We start from the raw sequence: 21,683 nt of genomic DNA, 5'->3' as shown, positions 1-21,683 counted from the left end.
GTAAAGTAGCGTAGAATTAGTAATTAAATGAATATTGATAAAATGAATAAAACATATATTTAACACTCAGTCACTGGGCCTTATTTTCCATAATTTCCTGGCATACAACACTCCCCAAGCCGCTTGGCAGTCTATTAGCATATCTTCCGGACTCTTCACTAACTACAGGCCTGTCTCTCTTCTCCCACAATTTTCTAAAATCCTGGAAAAACTCTTTAAGAAAAGACTGGAACAATTCATAGAAAAACATTCGCTACTTATTAGCAGTCAATATGGATTCAGAGCAAACCGGTCAACATCGCTGGCTGTAACTGACTTAATAGAAGAAATAACCAACGCAACAGATAGTAAGAAACTGGCAGTAGGGATATTTATAGATCTAAAGAAAGCTTTTGATACAATAAATCATGAAATCTTACTTAAAAAATTAGAACGCTATGGAATTAGGGGAGTAGTTTCTGACTGGATGAGGAGTTATTTAAAGAGCCGGAAACAATTTGTGAAATTGGGAGATGTGGAATCTGATTGGCAGGAGACTGTCTGTGGAGTACCACAAGGATCAGTATTGGGACCAATTTTATTTAATCTTTATATAAATGATATCAGTAAAGTGTCCAATGTATTAAAATTTATCTTATTCGCTGATGACACAAATATTCTAGCCTCTGGCGACAATTTAGAGCATCTTCTCTCAACAGTCACTTCAGAGATTAGTAAGTTAAAGATATGGTTTGACCATAACAAATTATCCCTAAATTTGGACAAGACGAAAATCATGGTCTTTGGGAACTGTTATAAAAATACTGAAATCCAAGTTCAAATAGAGGACGTAACTCTACAAAGGGTTTTTGCTAATAAGTTCCTCGGTCTAATAATAGATGACAAAATCAGTTGGAAACCTCATATTAAACATTTACAGAGTAAACTCAGTAGAAGTATATCCATATTGGCTAGAGCTAGACATGTATTGAATGCTAAATCACTTCATATTCTATATAACTCTCTGATTTTACCATATCTATCATATTGCTGTGAAGTGTGGGGAGTTAATTACAAGAGCTCTTTACATCCGGTAACCGTCCTACAGAAACGAGCCATTAGAATCATCCATAATGTCGGTTATTATGAGCATACAAACCCACTCTTCATAAAATCCAGAATTCTCAAATTTGACGAGCTTGTAGAATTTAAAATGGCTCAGTTTATGTTCAAAGTATCTAAAAAGTTGTTACCTGAGCACATACAGAGCACGTTTTCTGAAAGAGAAGGGGGGTATAACTTAAGGGGTCACTCAAACTTCAAGATCCGCAATTTTAGAACAACAAGAAAAAGCTTCTGTATTTCAATTAAAGGTGTAAAGTTATGGAACAAGTTACATGAAGATTTAAAACAAAGCAATAGTTTAACACAATTCAAAAGAAAGTACAAAGAGGTAATTTTCAATAGATACACATATGGGTGACAGAAAGCAATAAGGTGTGTATTACAGATAACTTGGTGTAAGGGTTTAGAAAGACAAACCAGCATAAAATGGGAAAATGTATAGGTAAATATTAGTAACTGTTACTTCTGACTGCCACTTTGATTGTGATTTTTTTAATGACAGTAGGACTCTAAAGTTTCAAGTGTTTAGGGGGTAGGAGTTTATAAGTTCTCACTTCTTCCTACCCCATTTTGAGCATGATATGTTAACTGAAACAAAAAAATCTGTATTTTCTCTTCTTTCTTATGCACTTCTTGTTACTGTGCACTATTTTATTTTTATATTTGTATCATGTTCGAATAAAATTTCATTTCATTTCATTTCATTTCAATATTTGCTCAGCTGATTCAAACAAGTTTTGCTTTTTGTCTTTTTGATAAGAGTTATAAGTATGTATATGAAAAGGAACCCAACCTCGCCTGCAAACATGCAAATATTACTCATTTTACTCTGTTTCTAAGTTATGTTGTTTGTGTCTTACTGGTATCAAGGTAAAGTTTTAGATAATGTCACTATTTCACCTGCTTAAAAAAATATCACTTTTGTTAAGACAATGCTTATGCAAAAACGTTTTGAAGAAAACAAAAAATTTCAAATGCTTTCTAATCTATGTTAGATTAGAAATGTCCCCCTCAATTTATATTCAAATTTTATATTCTAGTTCAAAATCTTTTGAGCTGTATTCCTTGTTTGTGTGCACAAACATGGTGAATAAAGCTAATTCTGATTTTTGATGCTAATTTTGTAGATGTACTAATAGATGTTATAATATATTACACCCATTAAAAGAAAAACAATGTCAACATTCTTGTTTTTAAATGTTTGCTGTGTTTACTGCAAACCATACCTAATTCTCGTTGTGTCCCTGATGCATATCTGGCCAACGAAGGGGAAAATATGCTGGCAGGAAATGAGAAATTAGATATTGAAGGAAGTTTACAAAAGAATTAGTTATGTCAACAGAAAAAGAACCACAAAGATTTTTATTTAAAAAGCAGAGACAAACCCCCCAACCCCCAATAACTTAAAAACATCCATATGTTTTAGTCAATGTAAAGACTACCAGGAACTCTGGGGCCCTGCTTATAAAAACCAGGCTACTAAAAGCATGAATGTGCTTGTAAAAGTCTATAAACCATCCTGTCGTCGGCGCTCTGTTTATTTCCTCCTTTATTAAACCGTTTTGCTCTCTCATGGCCTGTCAGTTACACTTGAGCTGAAATATGCGCCGCTCTGTGGATTCCCTCCACACAGGAACTTGTAGGCCTAATTTGTTCCATGCACACAGTGCGGTCGCCGCCCTTTATTTATGTTTCTGCTCAGCAGCTCTGACATCACCGAGGCACGTCAAGTGCAGCAAAATGTAAGGTCAGAGAGGGAACGACATCAGTCTGGCACAACACCGGGGGGGAGGATGACGAACGGGTGGGTGGGGGTTACCGGCATCCCAAACATCTGCGTGTCGTTATCGTGACCTTTCTGCAGCAATGTCCTCCCGCTCAATTTAACCAAGACGGAGCGTCCTGCAGGGCCCGTCCGTTCGCACGTTCAGAAACAACTGCTGAGCTGTGAGGTTATGTTCCTAAAGTGTTGACACTTAAAAGGATCTGGGGCTGCTAGCCTAAGCCACGCCCACCTCCGCTTGGCCTCCGCCCGGAGCGTTAAGTTGGATTTTTGCATGGCCATCAAGACGAAAACCACATCCTGAGAGCCGCACTGTAAAACCCAGCGTACAGTAACGGCTGCAGCAGAGTGCGCAGTGAACGCGCTGGTAGAACGGAGTGCTGCGAGTACCTCGTGAGCTACTCTCTACGCCCACGCCGTGCAAAAAGCGAGAAGGATTTTCGGTCGATTTCTGCACTCATCTCCTGCCTGCGCTGACCCCCTCGTTTTGTTCACAAACAAACCAATCATCCCTTTTGTAATGATCCAACTTTCGCTTCTTCTCACATCACCTCCTCTGTCTAAGCTGTTAAATGTCAGCGTCGTGGTTGAGTCATCCTCTGGTGGTCAGCAAGGTACCAGCAACGTTGAGGCCTACCAAAGCAACCAGACACTGATTCAAACGTCTTTGTTCTCGCTCGCTCTCCTCTCTCCCTTCCCTCCCACAGCGTCCAACTGCGCGTTTCATAGAAATGCATTTGCATGGGACCTACGGGTTAAGAGGGCAGCTGTTCTCAAAAATGCAAAGCATGGGTGAAAAATGCACGAGTAAGTCATCAAGGAAAGACAGAAGAGCTTGCGTTGGCACTCAACAACATCCTCTTCCTGTGTGTCAGGGATCCGCAGAGAGATTCTGAGCAACATACCGCTTTTGCTATATCACAAGAAGCATCTCGATGACAAAAGCGTCAAATATCAGTCCACCGCTGGCAAGTCAGAGCAGAAGACGAGCTGAAAAATCACACCTTTTTAGATTGTGCTGTTTTTTTTCCTGTGCTGCGTAACATTTCATGAGTGAGTTTTCTGCAGCCAGAGGTAAATGAAGACGATACTTTGCAGCAGAGAACCAATTTATTCTAAGCATTTAAACCCATCTGCACAAGTCCTGCATACTTAGTTGTCCAGACTCATTTATAAGTGCTACTAACCTTCCTATGCTGAGTTGAGATAGTGTCAATCTCAGAGTAAATCCATCTGTTCTCTGAAGGCCCCTGAGGTTTATTGGAGAACAAGTACGATTACGAAGACCCAGGAAAACAGCAAGCAGCTTGTAGTTTAACCCTACACCTACAAAAACAGGAATATCCACCTAAATCGACAGGCTGCGCAAGCAGGCCCATGGAAACTCTGGTAGAGCTGCAAACATTCACAGCTTAGGTGGGGGGAGAGGGGGTGTAAAAAATGTATCAACATCAGTTTTTACCCACAAGCATTCAAACACAACAATAAGTTATGCTCTGGAACAAAGCACACGGCATTTTAAAGATAAAATACTACTGACTTTTAATTTGGATTTATTTACTTTTTGATTTTGCATGAGTCTTTGATATTCTTTTTCTTACTATAATTAATTATGCTGCTGTTGAGAAGTGCCAAACTGTTTCTTTCGTCGTTATTGTAACAGTGACAACAAAGATTATTCTGACTCTGAACTTTATGAATATGGGCTACACCCTGAACACACCACAGTGCCCACAGTGAAACACGGGGGTGACACCATCATGCTTCGTTTCAGCAGGGACGCAAAGCTAGACAGAGTTCATAGGAAGACGCACAGAGCTAAATGCAGGCAATACTAGGAGAAAACCTGTTGGAGGCTGCAGAAGACATGAGCAGGAAGTAAAGGTTCACCTCGCAGTAATTCAATGACCCTAAGCAACAATGGAGCGAGTAACACTCCAAAGGTCATGTGGTTGTAATTTCAGTGACCTGATTACAAATGCAACCTACATTTTTTAAATCTTTATTTGTTAAAAAAAAAAAAAAACATCTCTACAATTATGCTATTATTTCTGTTGCTCTTTTACCTAAAATCAAAATAAACTTACACTGAAGTACGAGGCTGTAAGTTGACAAAAAATATATATTTCAAGGGGTGTGAATACTTTAGCAAAAAAAAAAATCGCTTGACAAAACCTGATTATCGAATGGGTTCGGGGTTTTTTTTGTTTTGTTTTGTTTTTGTAAAGTGTGTGTGGTGTGTGTGCCACAGGAAGCCGCAGGAAACGTTGGCCAGACCTGAGCCGAAGGGGAGGACTACGCAGGAAGACGCTCTTTGTTGACCTGTTCCAGCATGATGTCATGCTGCTGCCTCTGCCCGGGGTCCTCATTATTACCGTCCTCAATGAGCCTCTCCATCCACGTATCCCTCATTAGGATCCGTAATAACAACGGGATGATTTGGCCGCAGCATCTGCAAAAAGCAGCGGTCCGTGACGTCCGACGTCTACCTGGTGACACAGGCCATTCTTTCGGCAGCATAGGGGCAAAGAGGCGGCGGAGGGGGTGCTCACATGGTAATCCACTTAAGTGAGGAGGTCATAAACTCAGAATCAGTCACAGACAATAAAGAGGAGATGGTATCAGCTGTATGGTCGCTGGCGCACAGCTGCTTTCCCATAGAGTTAAAGGGACGACCAAATCTAACTGGAACAATGTGGCTGCGTTTGGGACGAAAGCCACTCATGTGGCAGAGGGGCACATGATTCAGACAGTGGGTAGCATATTGCCCCTCAGATGCGATATTTGCTCAGAGCTTTATGAAAAACTACACAGCTGTACCTATTATCCTGCCCTTATGTCCTTGTAAACACCGGAGCTAAAAATAGTGGCTGGCTCAAGGGCAGCAGCGGTGGCAGTGTGTTAACACAGAGTCGGGTGGTCAAACCAGTTTGCGATCTCCAGGGCAGTGGAGTGTCATCTTCAAGCAGGAAGAAGTTGAGGGAGAAAACTTGCATGCGAGGCTGAAAAATATGTCATAAAAGCATTGCAAAAGGCTGGGTACATTTCCTGTCTGGGAACAGTCAGGTGCCCAGAGTTTCCTGCTCTATAAATAAAATCTGGAATGTTATGGTGGGGGTGGAGGGCATGAAATAGACAGAAATTATATAACACGTAGGGCTGTCCGATCACAGGACTACACACACACACCAAACACAGCGCTCAGGGCATGCTGGGTAATACACACTGTTTGCTCATCCATAAAGGTGGCTGAGCATAGTCCATATGAGGCCAGCCTTAATAGGCTGCTTCTTCACTCTAACAAGGTGTTGTGCTGTTTGCTCACCTTTGCGAGTTTTTTCATACTGTGAATGGTACGGCTCTGTCATCCCAAAGGATGATCTTTATTTATTTATTTTTTTCATTTGTTCCATTTTCACTGAGGAAAGCCCTCAAAAGCGAGGGAAGCGAAGCGGACTTATCAACCTCATGGAAAAAACATTCACAAGAGCAGCAAAAAGCCCCTCCCTCAAAAAAAAAAAGAAAAAAAAAAAAAAGGTTAAAGTGATTATGTGTCCAACTCAAGTTGTTTCCGTCTTCCCCATTTGTTCCCACACGCACCTACACACACAGTTTGTTACTTGTGTCATTCCTTTGTTGTTATTTCATGTCCTTTCGTCCCTAAAGGGCAACATTCTTTGAAAGAAGGAAATAATAAAAACCTTTTTTTAGGAGCCTGTTGTCTCCTTACATGAATAAGGAGTAAAAATGCAGTTTCCCCTTTGGGGAAACTGCATTTTTAAAGTTGTCTGTGTTTCAGGGGAAACTTGCTTCTTACTCAGCTGTGGGTTTTTTTTTGTTGTTGTTGTTGTTGTTGTTCATCTCTGTTGTTAGAAGCTCACAGAAGGCCTCAAATTAAAGGGGGATTTACAGTGTTTTAGCAATGTCAGGTCTAATAGCCACGCCACTGTAAGCACTGAGAAATACACACACCCAGGTTCAGCCTGAGTAATCCCATTTGTCCGATTCCTCGTTAACATAAGAAGCAAATCAGCCAATCGGATGACAGTAACTCTGAGCAAGCTTAATCACAGCATCAGAATCAAGACGAAAGTGACGTGTAGCTGGATTTAAATATGGCATGGGTGTTGGTGCCAGAATGAATTTTGGTGCCAGAATGAATTTTGTTTGGTTGGAATGGCTGCTGAATATTTCAGACCCCAGATGACGGGGGGTATTTTTTTTACACACAATCATCTCTTTGATTTACAGAGAATGCTTAGAAAAAGAGAAACAGCACCAGCTGTGTGGATGAAAATGCCCTGATGATGTCAAAGGTCAGAGAAGGATGGGAAGAATGGTTTGAATTTCTAGAAAGGCAACAGAAGCCCAAATAATCACTTATTACAACCAGTGGTTAATGGGATTGAAAAAACGTTGCCTCGTCCAATAGCTCAGACTAGTGCTGGTGGTGTAACGATGAGCTGGATAGTTTCTTGGCACAGTTTATGCCCCTTACTACCATTGAACATTGTTTAAACACCACAGCCCGCCAGAGTATTGTTGTTGACCATGTCTGTCCCTGTATGACCTCAGTGTACCACTAGACTGACGGCTACTTCCAGCGGGATAACGCATCACGCCACGAAGATCAAACAAATCCAATTTGGTTCCTTCAAAAACATGACACCAATGGTTTCCACAGACACCAGGTCGTATTTAAACAAAGAATCATCAACTTTCAGTCAATACATCTGCAGTAACCGAGTGACAATTTCACGTCAATAAGGACCAAAATCTCAGAGGTAAATTACTGAAACCTTGAATTTATGCCACAGAGAATTAAAGCAAGGAAGAAAAAGTGGCTCCAAATCGAAACCTAACACAGGAGTCCAGGTGTGTAAAGTAGACAGTCTGCTTAGGGCCCTCTGCTGGGCTGGAGTGGAACTGAGGGGACGTGGATTGACTCATGACAGTCTGACTAGTGGACCAGTGACACACATAGATAGAAACAGTAGTCCAACTGAAGGTAGGCGCCCAAATGAAATGAAACATTAAGCGACACTTAATGAAATTTTAGTAGTTTTTAATAGTTTTTATCATAGCTTTTCTCATGGTCACAATACTACCAAAAATATAGAGATGAAAGTCCATAATGAAATAAATGAACTTTTCCAAACTATTCTAATTTATTGAGCGGATCTGTCTGCCTAGTTCTGCTTTCTGAAACACACCAGCAGTTTACTGCTGAGCTAAACAGTTGAATCATTTATGAAATCCTTTGTTTTTTGCAGGACATTTACTGTCAGACGTTTTGCACTGTCCAGCATTTTGCCCATCATTCAGGAAGTTGAAAACTTAGAGCATTGATTATTTGATTAAGGCACATCAAAAATTCATGGGCTAATCCATTACTGAGATATTCCAGTAGAGACGCAAACAGGAAAGAAAAAAAAAGAGAGAGAAATTGCAGGGTAAGCAATCACCCGCAGCCAAATAACGGACAAGAGAGACTTCTGGTTGAGTTGTCGCATGCGTTCTTCGACTGCCTAGGAACGAACTGGTGGAAATTCAAACGTTTCTGCATTAGCACTGCTTTGTAAGCCTATCCTGTCCACTTCTTCTTCAATTATTTCCTGTATTTCTCAGAATGCCACTCCACAAAACCCCCGGAGAACAGGCGTGAACTTGTTGCTTCCAGATGAGTTACGTATACTGTATGTGTGGGTAGAAGTGGGAATAACAATAGAGATAGTAGGAGCCAGAGAGCTGATTTTTTTTTTTCCACTCAAGAAAAAATGAGTCACACTCCTACTCAAAACACAGCGAGCCTTGTGCCGCGTTGCCGATGGAGAAGTAGGTACCTTGGCCTCTTTGCTGCTTCACAGCATCTGTGTAACTCAGGTAAGGCCTCGGCTTTTTCAGCTGCAGAGGATTCGCTTAACAAAATAAGAAGCAACGGAATACTGCTGCAGAATAAGAGTCCCATGTTTAAGAGATTCAAATCGGTGTTCATATGAAGCTTGTTATTTCTAGGTAAGCAAATAAGGTATATTTTACATTATATTTTTAATAAACCCACATTTCTGTATTAAAAATGTGATTTTTTTTTTATTTTGCTGGTGTGATGTGATATTCTAACCTTTAATGTCATATTCTTATTTGCTGTGTAATTTATCATAATCTCGTGTTGCATTGAGCCTGTTAAGCTACTGAAATAAAGGAACTTTTCAAATTAATTGAATTTGGCTGTGTATATACAGAGCCCTCTATGCAAACTCACACTGAAAATCTTGTAAAACGTCAACTACAGTACCTTCATGCAAGGGTCAGGGGGCAATTTAATAATGATGACTTACAGCGACACTTTATTTCCTTTTGGGATCAATAAAGTATTTTTGAATTTAAATAATATCGTATGTATTTATAAAAGATCAGATTTATGTCTTATAACTGTGATTACTTTGATAGAATGTAAATTTAAGCCCACTGACAAACCTTGTTTAGTTACTAGTTGAGTCCATTAGACATTTATTTAGAAAGTCCTGTTACTTCACATAATCTATGCACTCTGGCACCTTTCCCAGAGCCTTAGGAAGTGAAACAGGCCCGCAGCATCACAGGTCCTCCACTGTACATAACAGTGTGCTTGAGATGCTTTTCCACATATTTGGTTGTTTAATTCCAACCAAACACAAAGGGAGAATTTGTTGCTGAAATCAATCTTATTTTTGTCTGACCAGTTAAAATCCCAGCATCAGTTAGCAAAAAAAAAAAAAATGTTTTTTCTGATGTGCTGTTCAGAATAACCAGTCAGCTTGCAGATAGTTTTATAAAGACTTGGTGACCCCAGTTAATATTTAGTTTGTTTAACAATTAACTTCTGAGATTTTATTTCACTTCCCTATCCATCGTGCTCACTGCGTGTGGAAAGGTAAACATTGGTCGTTGTGTCTTCTTGTCTGAGGCCGGTTGTCTTAAACTAGCTGATTATTGCTCTGACTGTACATAAACAGTATGGGCAAGCTTAGAACAGTAGCTTGGCCTCCATGACACATCATATACATTTTTACTTCAGGGGAAAAGTAAAGGAATAAGGTTCCTATTCTCACCAACGACTTCCTTTAGAGGAACAGTTAGGTGTGCCAAAAAGGTGAAGCCTCTATAACTTTTCGTAGTCAGCCGCCTCATATAAGGGAAATGCATTCCCATTATATGAGGATGTTCATGCTCACAACATGCTATCTGTAGTTATTTCTGAATCAACCGACCTGGCAAACTGAGTTATATTGAGTCATAAAAGGATCACATGGGGATCGTAAACACCGGTGAAGCAATCCAGTAGCTAAAAGTCTGTGTGTCTGACATGGTTGTGAGGACAGGGAGGTCGAAAAGAGCTACGAGTTTACTAATCAACCTGAACCTCTTTTTGAGAGAAACGAAGAAACAAATCAGGTGTATCGGAGTGAATCGCCGTTTAGTGATGTCTAACTTTCAATGAGGGTCTTTTCCCTTTTGAGTGGAGCAACAGGCACCTCTGTTCAGGCCCTTTTTTTATTATGTTTTGTTTCATCCATGTTAAAGCAGGGGAGAAACTTTGTGTGTGACAAGACGAACAAGAAGCCCCTGTGGAGTAAAATAAATCATACTCCTATCAGCATCAGCAGGCAGGTGGGGGATCAGGCGGCTTGCTAAAAATCAACGCTGCAGCTTTAAATGCAATGCCAGTCGGCGTCCCCGGCATGTTTCACTGGGTTTCAGTTAGCTATAACAAAAGCAAGCTCACTTGGCTTGCTAAGACTTGCTCTGGCCTCACATGATAAAGCAACAACTCCTCACCCACCCACCCATCCCTCTGTCTGCTGCAGCTCCAAGATACTCTTCAGAGCACATGAACACAAGTCGCTTGTAAAGAGAAAAGCCTCATGACTGGTGTTTTGCACATACCTCTTTCGAGTAACTAATCAGTTAGCTGCAGCATTTGGGCTAATCTGAACATCCTGTCAGACAGGCCGGAGGCATGATCGCAACGTCCTCAAATACAACATTGTCGTATTTGGACCTGGAGTTGTACGGCAACGTTTTGACCCCTTGTGGGGATTAGGAGACTTAACTGTGACTTGCAAGAGTGTTCATGCTTTTTGAACTTGTTGCACATTTTGTCTCGCTGCAACCACAAACACTGGGGTATTTCATAGGGATTTTACTTGCAGGAAGTGGTGCTTAACCGTGAAGCAGAAAAAAAAGTCTATCGGAGTTACTGCTGATAAGATCCAGCGCAACTAATTTAAGAGCCACCTACATAGAGTCCACCTGTGTGGACGAACTTTTCTCATACATATGTGTGAGCGGCATTCAGGAGGTGACGGAGCAGCCAGGTTGACTCTAACGTACACACCACTACGATTTCAGGACAAATTTGTGCTCGTCTCAAAAACTGTCTTTTCCTATTCTAACCACAAACCTTAAAGAATTTTATTGGGATTTTTTTGTGATGGATCAAAACAAAATTCTGCAAATAGCAAAAAAATTACTTAAAGGGTAATTTTTTTTTTTTTTTAACAAATAAAAATCTGTTGGGTGCATTTGTATTTAATTCTATGGCAACTCTGGAGGAGCTACACATATAAACAGCTCAGGTGGAGGACAACTCTTTCACAAACCTGGCCCTAATGAAAGACTGACCACAAATAGCCACTGTTTGAATAAAGCACTAAGAAGTCCCATTTGCGGTTAAGCACAAGCCACGAAGAAAGTGATCTGGTCAGATTAATTTTATGGCCTACAAAACAAAGTGTGTGGCAGAAAACTAACACACCATGTCACTTTGAACACACCATCCTGCACAGCAAAACACAGAGGCCACAACATCCTGCTGTGGAGAGGAGCTTAGGGGTTTATGTCTGAGTGGCCCAGACTGAAATCTAATTAAGGAAGTCTCTTTCTTTTGAGAACTGATGTTCGTAGAAACAATTTACACATTCTGACTGTGCTTTAGGAATTTTGCAAAAAAATAAAAATAAAAAATGGATTAAATGTTTGGTCTCTTTGCAAACATGGGTGAAATACTCCAATAGACTTGCATCTATTGTTGAAGCAAAACACATCTTCACAAATTATTGACCCTATTGCAGGCTGGACAGAAAGGCACACCACACTTTTCAGATTTTGATTTGTGAAAAAGAAAAACATCCTTTTACCTCGACAATACACATACAAACAAAAACAAAAACAAAACAAACAAAAGAAACATTTTAGTGGTTCCAATGCCACAAGAGATGAAAAAAAATACTTTCAAAGGCTGATCATGGATGTGTTCAGCTCCACCACACAAAGTTAGCTTTTCTACTGGCAACCATAAAACGTGCAATGTTGACAGCCGATGAATCCAACCAAGCCCAGTATGAGTCACGAAAGTACAGTCGACCATTGTGTTTATTTTCACACAATCTCCTCTCTTTGAACTATTTTCTTACGTAACCACATGGTCAATTACACGCCCATTAATCAATTGTGTTTGCATCTTTTATTGGTCCGAATTAGACTTTCAGTTCCGTCTGTGCTTGTTTCAGTTTCAATTAGCATAATTTGTGGTGATCCGTTTTATTGTTGCGGTGATGACAACGCTCGAAAACAACAGGCCCAGATGATGAAAGCCCACAGGCAGAGGAGTAGGATTCAGTCTACTTGGCCAAACTTAATAACCCCAGATCTGTTACAGCAATTCAGGAAAGGCATTTGAATGCAGCAGTGCAGTTTTTCCCCCTTACTCTCATTCACTTGGACAGGCAATGACGTTCGCTCGCCTGGTCTGGAATCTGCGACTGCTGCCAGTGAGAGTTGTGAATGGGGTGGCAGGCAGGCAGCACCTCTCTGTCTCTCTCTCTTTTACACACACACACACACGTACACACACACACACACACACACACTGAGCTTAGGTTCGACTGCACTGATTTTTGCTCGCGCGTCACAGTGGCTAAGTTCAGGTTACATTTAAACAAAAGAATTCATCCCCACGCCCCTCATCTTTTAACACACGGACACATAAATCTACAACGTACCCTGGTATTAAACCTCCCTCTGGCTACATGTCGGCATTAAACGCTAAGCAGAGCCAACAACCAAACAGATCTCACTGAAAAAGACAGAGAGAGAGAGAGAGAGAAAGAGAGAGAGAGAAAGAGGGAAAAGAAATTCATTTTAAACCTGCAGGAAAATTCTGTTCTTTTCTGTCTTTTTTTTTTTTTTTTTTTCTCTCAGCTGACAAAACTCAAGAGTGTTACAGATGAGAACATCTGCATTTCCTGCTGCTTGGACACGGTGATCAGAACTGTTGGCGGTCAGATGATACAGGGATGACCACGCTGGAGACGGGGCCGCTTCGTTTCACTGCGTTCATCTCGCACAGGGACTGGATACTGCCAGAAGGATGGAGCTCGGATGGCTGTAGCCCACTCATTTTGTTATGTAATGATCAATTTGATTAAATAGCTTATGGGCTGCATCAAACTGAAGCCGTGTAACACAATTTAGGTTTACGTAAGGCAGTGGTCACCGCAAAAGGTGGCTCAATACGGCCAGAGCTGCATTTTTCTACCCATAAAGTGGTCCAAAAAATTATGGTACAGTACAGTGCTGAGGAACAAAGCATGGCCAGCAAGGTCCAATGTGAAAAGGTAATTGATGCCTAAACCTAATAATCGGTTGTGCTATCATTTGGCAGCAAAATCTTGCTATCGAGCATTGAGGTAAAGCTACGGAGGAAGTTTAACCCTCACTTCTTTACAGAGTTGCTTTATTTTATTTATTTTTTTAATTATATCTCTTAATGTGATTCCTCAGCATCCCAAAACTTTAGAAATGACTTTATAACCCTGTCCAGACTGACTTCATGATTTTTTTTTTTTATCGTCAGCTTTCTATTTTTTTAGATTAGGGAATGATTTGTTGCTTTTGGTTTACTTTGTGTTGTTAGACATGTTCGGTCTAAGGATATTTTTATAGGCAACATTCCAGTTAAACCGAACGTGGTTCATTATATTGGCAATTAAAGCTTCAAACATGGCCAGGTTGGTTTAGAAAGCTTTTTTTCCTCTTATAAAGGAAATTCTTATTTGAACGCTTGTTTTTACATTTTCTTGAAAATGATCTGAAACATTCAAATGTGACACCAAAAACAAAAGCAGAAGATGTCTTATAAAGCTGGCAAATACTTTTTCCATATCTCTCTGCTCTGTGTCCAAGGAGTGATATTTGGTCGACAGAGCGCCTGTATTCTGCTGGGTGCATCAGTAGCGTTTTAATTCTGTGCAATGCTGCCACTCACACTGTTTTACTGATGCAGGATGTGTGAGGACGCTGGCATAAACAAGCCAAAGGCTGCAGTGTAAACTGGGCCTTCCTGTTGTGCGTGGCTGGGAGCTTTTTGGACAGACAAGGTTTGCCTCTCCCTTCAGCTTCTGCTCGAGATGATTGCACATAAACAAACAAAGAGTAAACAGTCTTTATTTGCTCCATTTACATTCTCCGGCCCGTTGCTAGTCCGTGATCCGAGGTGAACCTGTGCGCTTGCTCGCTCTGCCACGCTTTCGCATGAGGGAGACGCTCCCGGCACACGGGGCAACGTGTGTGTGTGTGTGTGTGTGGTGGGGGAATCTGCAGCGCACTGGCACTGGGCCGTGTAATACAAAACCTCTAATGATTCTCACCGGTAAACGATTTGACCAGGAATGGACTCGCAACAACCTGTGACATGTTTTGGAGGGGCCACGACTGCAAATCTGCTGGGGCAGCCTCAACCTGAAGCATTTATAGAGACGTTGATAAAGCTGCTCAGAAACTTCAAATATTGCCTCAGAGAGGCCGGGTTTTTCCTCGGAACGACGGGCCGAGTGAGCCCCGACAGAGCTGCTGGGACGAGGCGGATCTGCTGTGGTCATTAGCTGCTCTTATTAATTCATGAACCTTGATTCCGCCGGCCCGTTTGTTCTCCGCTGCCATTAAACAAGCACGCAGTCTGATCCATACGCAAATGTGCTTCTGAAATACCTCGTCAGCTTTCTAGTTATTTGCTTCATGATTCCTCCCAAAACACTCTCTGTCATCGCTGCCAAAAAATGTAATTACATGAAAGGTAAAGCTGGAAAAGCTGCTGAAAAGTTCACCAGGTAGGTAAACTGGGAAACCACGTGTGTCTCCAACCTCAGGTGAGCACCTTTCGCCAATGCACTGGCTTTAAATTCCTCATGGTGAACGGAATGATGTCTGTGGTGAGCATGAACGGGTTCTGCAGAGTTTTCCAAGGAAGAGGGATGCTGGAGTTGAATCAGAAATAGGCCTGTCACGATAACAAATTTTGCTGAGCGATTAATTGTCTAAAAAATTATTGCGATAGCTAAATACACTATTTTCAAAAGAACACGTAACACTGTGTTCTTTTGTTGTTTAGTTTATTTAGAACTAAATAAACTAAACAACCAAAAACAAAAATAAAATGGATTCTCAGTCTCCATTAACAAAATACGTATTTGAATAAAAACTAAACAACATGAAGCCAAAGTGGAAATAAATACTGCATTCAACCAAAAGAGTGCGGATTATGAAGTCTGAATACTATATTGCCCTTCAGTAATCAGTAGATTTAAATAGCGAAGATGGGCTACCTAATGCAGTAGTTCATACTACACGATTTTTTGCCCCCATTTCCCCCTTACGATAATCTTAGAACGTTGGCCGATCTAAGATTGTCGCTGGTGATTTCGTAACCGATCATCATGTAGTGTGATTTAGATCCTCGTGGCCGCTCCGATCTAAATCAGGGCAGTGATTCTTGAGAATAGGGACAAAATGGGTTTTAATTTTCCCATATTTTATTTTTATTATTTATCCTCCTTATCTATGCAAATATGACAAATAATGTTTTGGAAATGTAAAGATGCTAAGGTGCAGGCTCCCAGTTGCAACCTTTTTTTTTTTAAATTACATTTTTAATCGACCTGACCCAGAACTTTGTCTTCACCATCTGACAAAATAAATATTAAATAATTTTTTAATGACCCTATTAGTGATATTTTTACTCAGTTTTACAGACAAATGCTTCTCAAGAAACAAAAGAAATATTATTTAAAACAAAACAACAAAAAGTCCATCTGACGGAGTTGACAGTGCATGAAGGAGTTGACCCAGAACTGAAGGTGGTGACAAACTAGTGAGTAAAATGAAAAACTTGATACATGTGAAGTAATGCCATTTATGCAAAATACATTAAAATGAATGAACTGCACATTTAAGTGAGATTTGACAATTTCACTGAAAGAGTCACAAAAACTCTAATGGAGTTGACATCTGACGGAGCTGACGAAATGCCAAACTACCTCAATTTATATGACGTTATTCTGAAGGAGGCCATATTGTAGCTCGTCAGGTCCATGAAATCTTTACATTATACCAAAATTAAGCTTTTATTTCACAAAATTTCATCAAAGTTTTGTAAATTGTCAGTTAAACTATTATAATGTGTTGAGTTCTGCTCCTGGACAAGGGATTTTACAGGCATCATCCACCGACTACAATGTTTAAATTAAAAAAATATTCAGCAAACACCAGGAAAATATACATTGTTGTGCTCACATGACCCAGGTTAGTTTAGTCAGATATTTGAAAAAATTATATTTTGTGTATGTTTTATTCAAATTTTGTCCTTTATCCATAGGACCTGTTTTGTCCCTATTCTCAAGAATCACTAAGGGGTTTTCCCCGACTGGGAGCTTAACGAATGTGACAAGTAGCCAATCAGAAAATTACGGAGGGGAATTCCAAACAGCTGACACGGTGCAACCCAAAATCCAGCGGATATTGGAGATGATATGTGGAAACAACATTAATATTTATTCAACATTTCGTGCAAAGAATATAGAAATGACAAGGGGTGACATAAATAGGTTATAATGATTTTCATTCAGTCAGAACTTTACGCTGATTTTAGCCACATGCGTCAGGTAGATTCTAGTAAAGCATTGATTAATGCCTGGTTTTAAAATTAGTTAACTGGACTTGTAGCCATTATTTTGTGCCCATGTGGCTGGACACCACACGGCACGATCGAACCGGATCGAACCATTATACCTAGGATTTCTGTCGGCTAATGTGTCTCTCAGGTTTTGAAAATGGGCCGACAGTCGGCCGACAACTCGTGTAGTGTGCGCTGGGCATTACACTAAGGAAATGAGGAAGGGAGGGTCAATGGAGAGCACCGGAGATGAGCCTTTTTTCATTCAGTGTCATCAAGAGAAAGGGAAAAAAAAGGCAGGAAGAGACGATAAAGCCGACAATTAAAATTAAGTCGATAGGTTTAATTTATCGTGCGATTAATTGATTTATGGTTTATCGCGACAGGCCTAATCAGAAACTCACCCAGCAATGGTTAACAATTGTGAGTATGTGAATAACGTCAATTGCTGACGTTAAATGAGAAATCTGAACCTCCAAGTACAGACTGTCACTTTATAGCCACAAACTTCAAGGTAGCTTATTCGATTTTCATAGACAGACAAACACAACGCAGAAAAAAAGCGATGCACACGTTTGAATTTAAATATGATGCAGAATCCTGAAATGAAAATTAGTTTTTGGTTTAACACTACATCCCATAAAAATTTTGAAACAGTAGACAAAATGGAAAAATAGACGTAACTACATGCAGTATAAACTACAATAAAACTGACTAGATAAAGGCATATTGTGTTACAATAGCCAGACCTATATATCTGTGGCGATGCATGAAAACTGACTGCAGTTTAGTTTGCAAAGAAAAAAGCCTCATGATTGAAAACAAGGCATCTCCCTGGCACGATGCTGCCATGACTGTGTTTCACCAACTGTATCTGAAACTGTTTCTGTGAACAGTGTCGACTTTTGTAAAGCATCATTCACAGAAATCTTCTCTGCATTGATGACATTTTTCACTATAGACCGAAAAATCTCCAAATTATTTGTTCTTTTGATGTGAAAAATATTTTTAGGATATACTCCAGTTACTGACCTGCTGTGTCGTTGTTTCAGAGTTTGTTTTTTTTTTGTGTGTGTGTGTGTGTGGGGGGTGTGTGTGTGTGTGTGTGTGTGTGTGTGTGTGTCAATTTAACAATATGGCGGTATTTATAATTATCAAAGCGTTTGGGGGTGAGAAAAATCTTATGGGAACATTATAATGCCTTTTTACTATTTTACTATTTCTGTAGACTTTTGTTCTTGTTTTTTTTGGTTGAGCTTTGCGTTTTGCGTAAAGTTTTTTGCTCTCAATTTTTTACTTATGGACCATTGTTATTTTCCGTAACTGTGGCAACAAGGTGTTTGTTGTTTTTTTTTTTGCTTTTGTCTGTTTACTTTTTACAACAAGGCACATCCTCAGCTCAAATAAATATCTGAACTATGACCCCAAAATCCAGTGCAATTTAAAAAGGAGACGTCATGAATGCAGAGCAGGATGAGAAAAGTAGAGAGAGAAGGAAGACTTTCAAACCATCTCTCCCGTAGATAATAATAATAATAATAATAATAATAATAATAATAGGCGAGGATCATATCCCCGACTCCAAAGTCTCTCTGGCGCAGCTTTCGAATCAAATGACCAGACAGAGATTTAAAAAGGAGCAGCAAATGCAAGTGAGGTGGATTAGCAGTGTTGCTAACAACTGATGGTATCCTCCAGGACATGTTTCTGTGGAATATCATCTCTGCTGCCTGGATCCTGAGCTGTTGTTATGTCACCAGGGTCATGGGACTGAGATACGGCAACGGGTTTACAGTCAGAAGCTTTTTCAGATTACAATACTGACTGCTACAGGAGATCCCTCTGCCCACGGGATCACCATCCACTGTGACGTTTTGAAGTTACTTGAACGATATGATTTACAACAACATTTAGTTTCCCTTTGAAAGTATTTTTTTATTATTTGAATTTTACTGTCTTCTGTTTTCGTTTACATTTCACACTCCCATGTCACCAATCTAGTGACAGATTCATCCCACTTAAGGAGAGAGTAGGGAAATAAAAAAAACAGCTGACGACTACAATAAAAAGTACAAATGCAAAAGCTGCAGAGACCGACACACCGATTCCTACAAAGAAGATACCAGTTCTCACTCCATGCCCAGATTCGGGCTTTCTTCCTCAAAAGGAGGAGATAATGGACCCTGCTATCAATTCAGACCCACAGTTGAAGCTGCATGTGGCCTTCTCAAGACATTTGACTCTTTTCCACACTGACAGCCAGAGAGCCTCTCTTTGCAGCCCCCCCTGCATAGATTTCAACACCGGTCATCGGATCGCCATCCAAACGCCAGCCGCCAGCCTACACTCATGTATTCCCTGTGCAGAAAGGAGTTATTTCTCCCTGCCTCAATGCGTGCTTCATCGCACAGAGACGTTGCGAAAGAGCGCCTTCATTTGCACAGACAGCGAAAGCGGATGTGTGAGGCAGACCCCCCACCCGCCCCCCTTTACATATGTGTTGGAGAAGCGGGGTAAAGTGGGGAGGGGGGGGGGAGCATAAGATCAGTCAAAAATCAGAGGGAATAAAACAACCTGCGAGGATGATTAGAGATTTCATTTGACAACAAGAAGAGAATACATGATTGTGTTTTGATGTTTAGTTATCTATTGCATAAGCACCCCCCTCCCCCCTTCTCTCTGTTGCATCTGTAGGGTCTACCTGAGCCTACGATCCGCAGGCTGCTGCTATCTCTGCTATCATTCCCATCTTTTCTGCACACTGAGCGCAAAATGTCACCCAGCTGGAGCCTGCCCCCCCAGACCCCCTTCCCCCTCCCTCTATGCACACACATAGCTTCTTTGCGGATTCGACTTACCCTCTCTCGCTTTTAGCAGTACAGTGTTGGCTACTATGTTCTCCAGCTCCATCAAAAAGAGGAAAATCCTAAATGCTGAGAGCGCGCGCGGAGAGGGGCAGGGGGGGGGTGTTGGGGGTAGGGGGAGAGAGGGAGGGTTTGGGTTACTGGAGCTTCTGCAGCGAAAAACAGCGTCCTTCAGCCGGTGCCGGCGGCGGGGATTGTTTCCTTCACTCCTCGTCGAGATCCGAGCAGATTTCTCTCATATCAAAGTCGTAAAAGATAAAACAGGATGACATAGGTTTGCTTGCAGTGTAAGTTGGGCATGGTTCTTGTTGTGGGCTGGACGTGCGGCGCTGCATTTCTACTCCAGTCCCCCCAAAACCATTCCATGCGTAATACGGGTGCGAAATGATGTCCGAAGCGGAAAACGGCCAACTTGGAGGATCTCGACGCCAGCGAATCGGGGATTCTCGGCGGATCCTTTACGCCGACACACCAGGGTAGCACCAGCTTTACAACGGCAGAGGTTGGCTGAGTGCACCAGAGAGGACATCGGCTCGGCGCCCCCTCCTCCCTCTGCTGGTGCGTAATCAGCGTAGGCTGGGCCTCTGTGCCACAGCGGCGTCAAGCTGCAGGCATTACAGCCAGCAGAATATGCATCAAAATAAAAGCACCGTCAAATAATATAAATACATCTCGACCGGGCCAGGTTTTAGAAAAGGGATTAGATGGGCCGGGGGAGGGCCCCAAATATTTTTTTTATTTTTTATTAATGCGTATATTGCATTGTACTTTATATAAAACTCATATGAGATGAAGTGATTTAATATTTGTGGGATTTTTGTGAATGTAAGCAATAGTATTTGGAAAAAGGTGACAGACCTGGAGGTGCTGAGAATGATCTTTGATCATGACAGTGACATACAGAAGATGTGTATGAAGTATGAGCAGCAATCAGCATTGAGGTTAATTCTGATGATTCTGATTATGAAGCCAATGATGAAAACACTAGTTATGTTCCTCCAAGCAAGATATTTATGTCAAAAAATGGTGAGAAGCATCGGTCTTCATCTCCATGTAAACTCCAAGAAAACTATGTGCTGAAAACATAGTGAAGACAGCACCGGGGCCTACGAGTGTGCCAATAAGTCATGTCTAAGACATTGAGTCATGTCAAATATCATTTATGTCCTTCACAAAAATTAATCGTCTTTACTGGTGTCACAGCAGTCAAACCCTTTGTCTGTCTCCATAGTATTTTTGACAATTTATCTTTGGCTTTGAGCTCCAACGTGTTGAGGCCGGAAGGCCTCTTTGTCATCACCCTAATCTTTAATCTGGTCCGTCCACAGATTTAAGCTGTGGCTCTTGCTGGTTGCTTAGTTTCAGTCAGAGGAAACATGTTGGTAAGATTAGAAGTTTACTTTAAACATAAATCAGACACAGATATGAAGAATTTTGGACTTAACTGTATAATATTAATGGGCCTTTTAAAAAAAAAAAAACTTGCATCCCAACACTCATGGGTCTATATTGATACTAAAGCAGGTTAATGGCCATTTTCCTTAAGTGCTAAGCTAACAGTGGAGGCAGACAGTTTTGAAACTTCCCACTTCGATCCGTACCCTGTGGAATCTGCAGCTAAGCACATAAAAGTCTTTTATCTGTTGATGCTATGATGTAAACGCTCCCTGCTTGAATGCCAGCGTGAAGCTTGAAAATGGATTGAACACAGAGTCATAGTCTAATGTATATCATTATCTCTATCATCATCTCTATTGTGTACCATCATTGTCTTATTAATGATGAATTATGTAAAATGACAAATGGTCAAATGACTGGGAGTGACTTTTCTAATATTGATTTGTTGGAAATGCGCATTGATCTTCGTAAAAGTAATTTCTAAGGGCATCCAGGGATGATTTAGGACCGGGGGCTATTAGCCTAGCCATCACTTCGATCGCAC

The 21,683-nt window shown here is 40.9% G+C and overlaps 1 protein-coding gene across 1 annotated transcript in view; it reads right to left on the bottom strand.

The window, feature by feature from the left end:
• Window positions 1-20,297, bottom strand: part of grk5l (G protein-coupled receptor kinase 5 like) — a 40,679-nt gene extending 20,382 nt beyond the window's left edge. The window contains exon 1 of the mRNA XM_015013307.2: window positions 19,736-20,297. Coding sequence (XP_014868793.1) covers window positions 19,736-19,787 — 52 coding nt within the window. The 5' untranslated portion in view covers window positions 19,788-20,297. The remainder of the gene's footprint in view (window positions 1-19,735) is intronic.
• Between the last annotated feature and the right edge of the window lie 1,386 nt (window positions 20,298-21,683).

The sequence above is a fragment of the Poecilia mexicana genome, unplaced genomic scaffold (assembly GCF_051168715.1).
Source record: "Poecilia mexicana isolate PSO_F unplaced genomic scaffold, ASM5116871v1 scaffold_9, whole genome shotgun sequence".
In the NCBI taxonomy this organism is placed as follows: domain Eukaryota; kingdom Metazoa; phylum Chordata; class Actinopteri; order Cyprinodontiformes; family Poeciliidae; genus Poecilia; species Poecilia mexicana.
The sequence above is the reverse complement of the archived record's forward strand: the minus strand, read 5'-3'. Positions and strand labels throughout refer to the sequence as shown.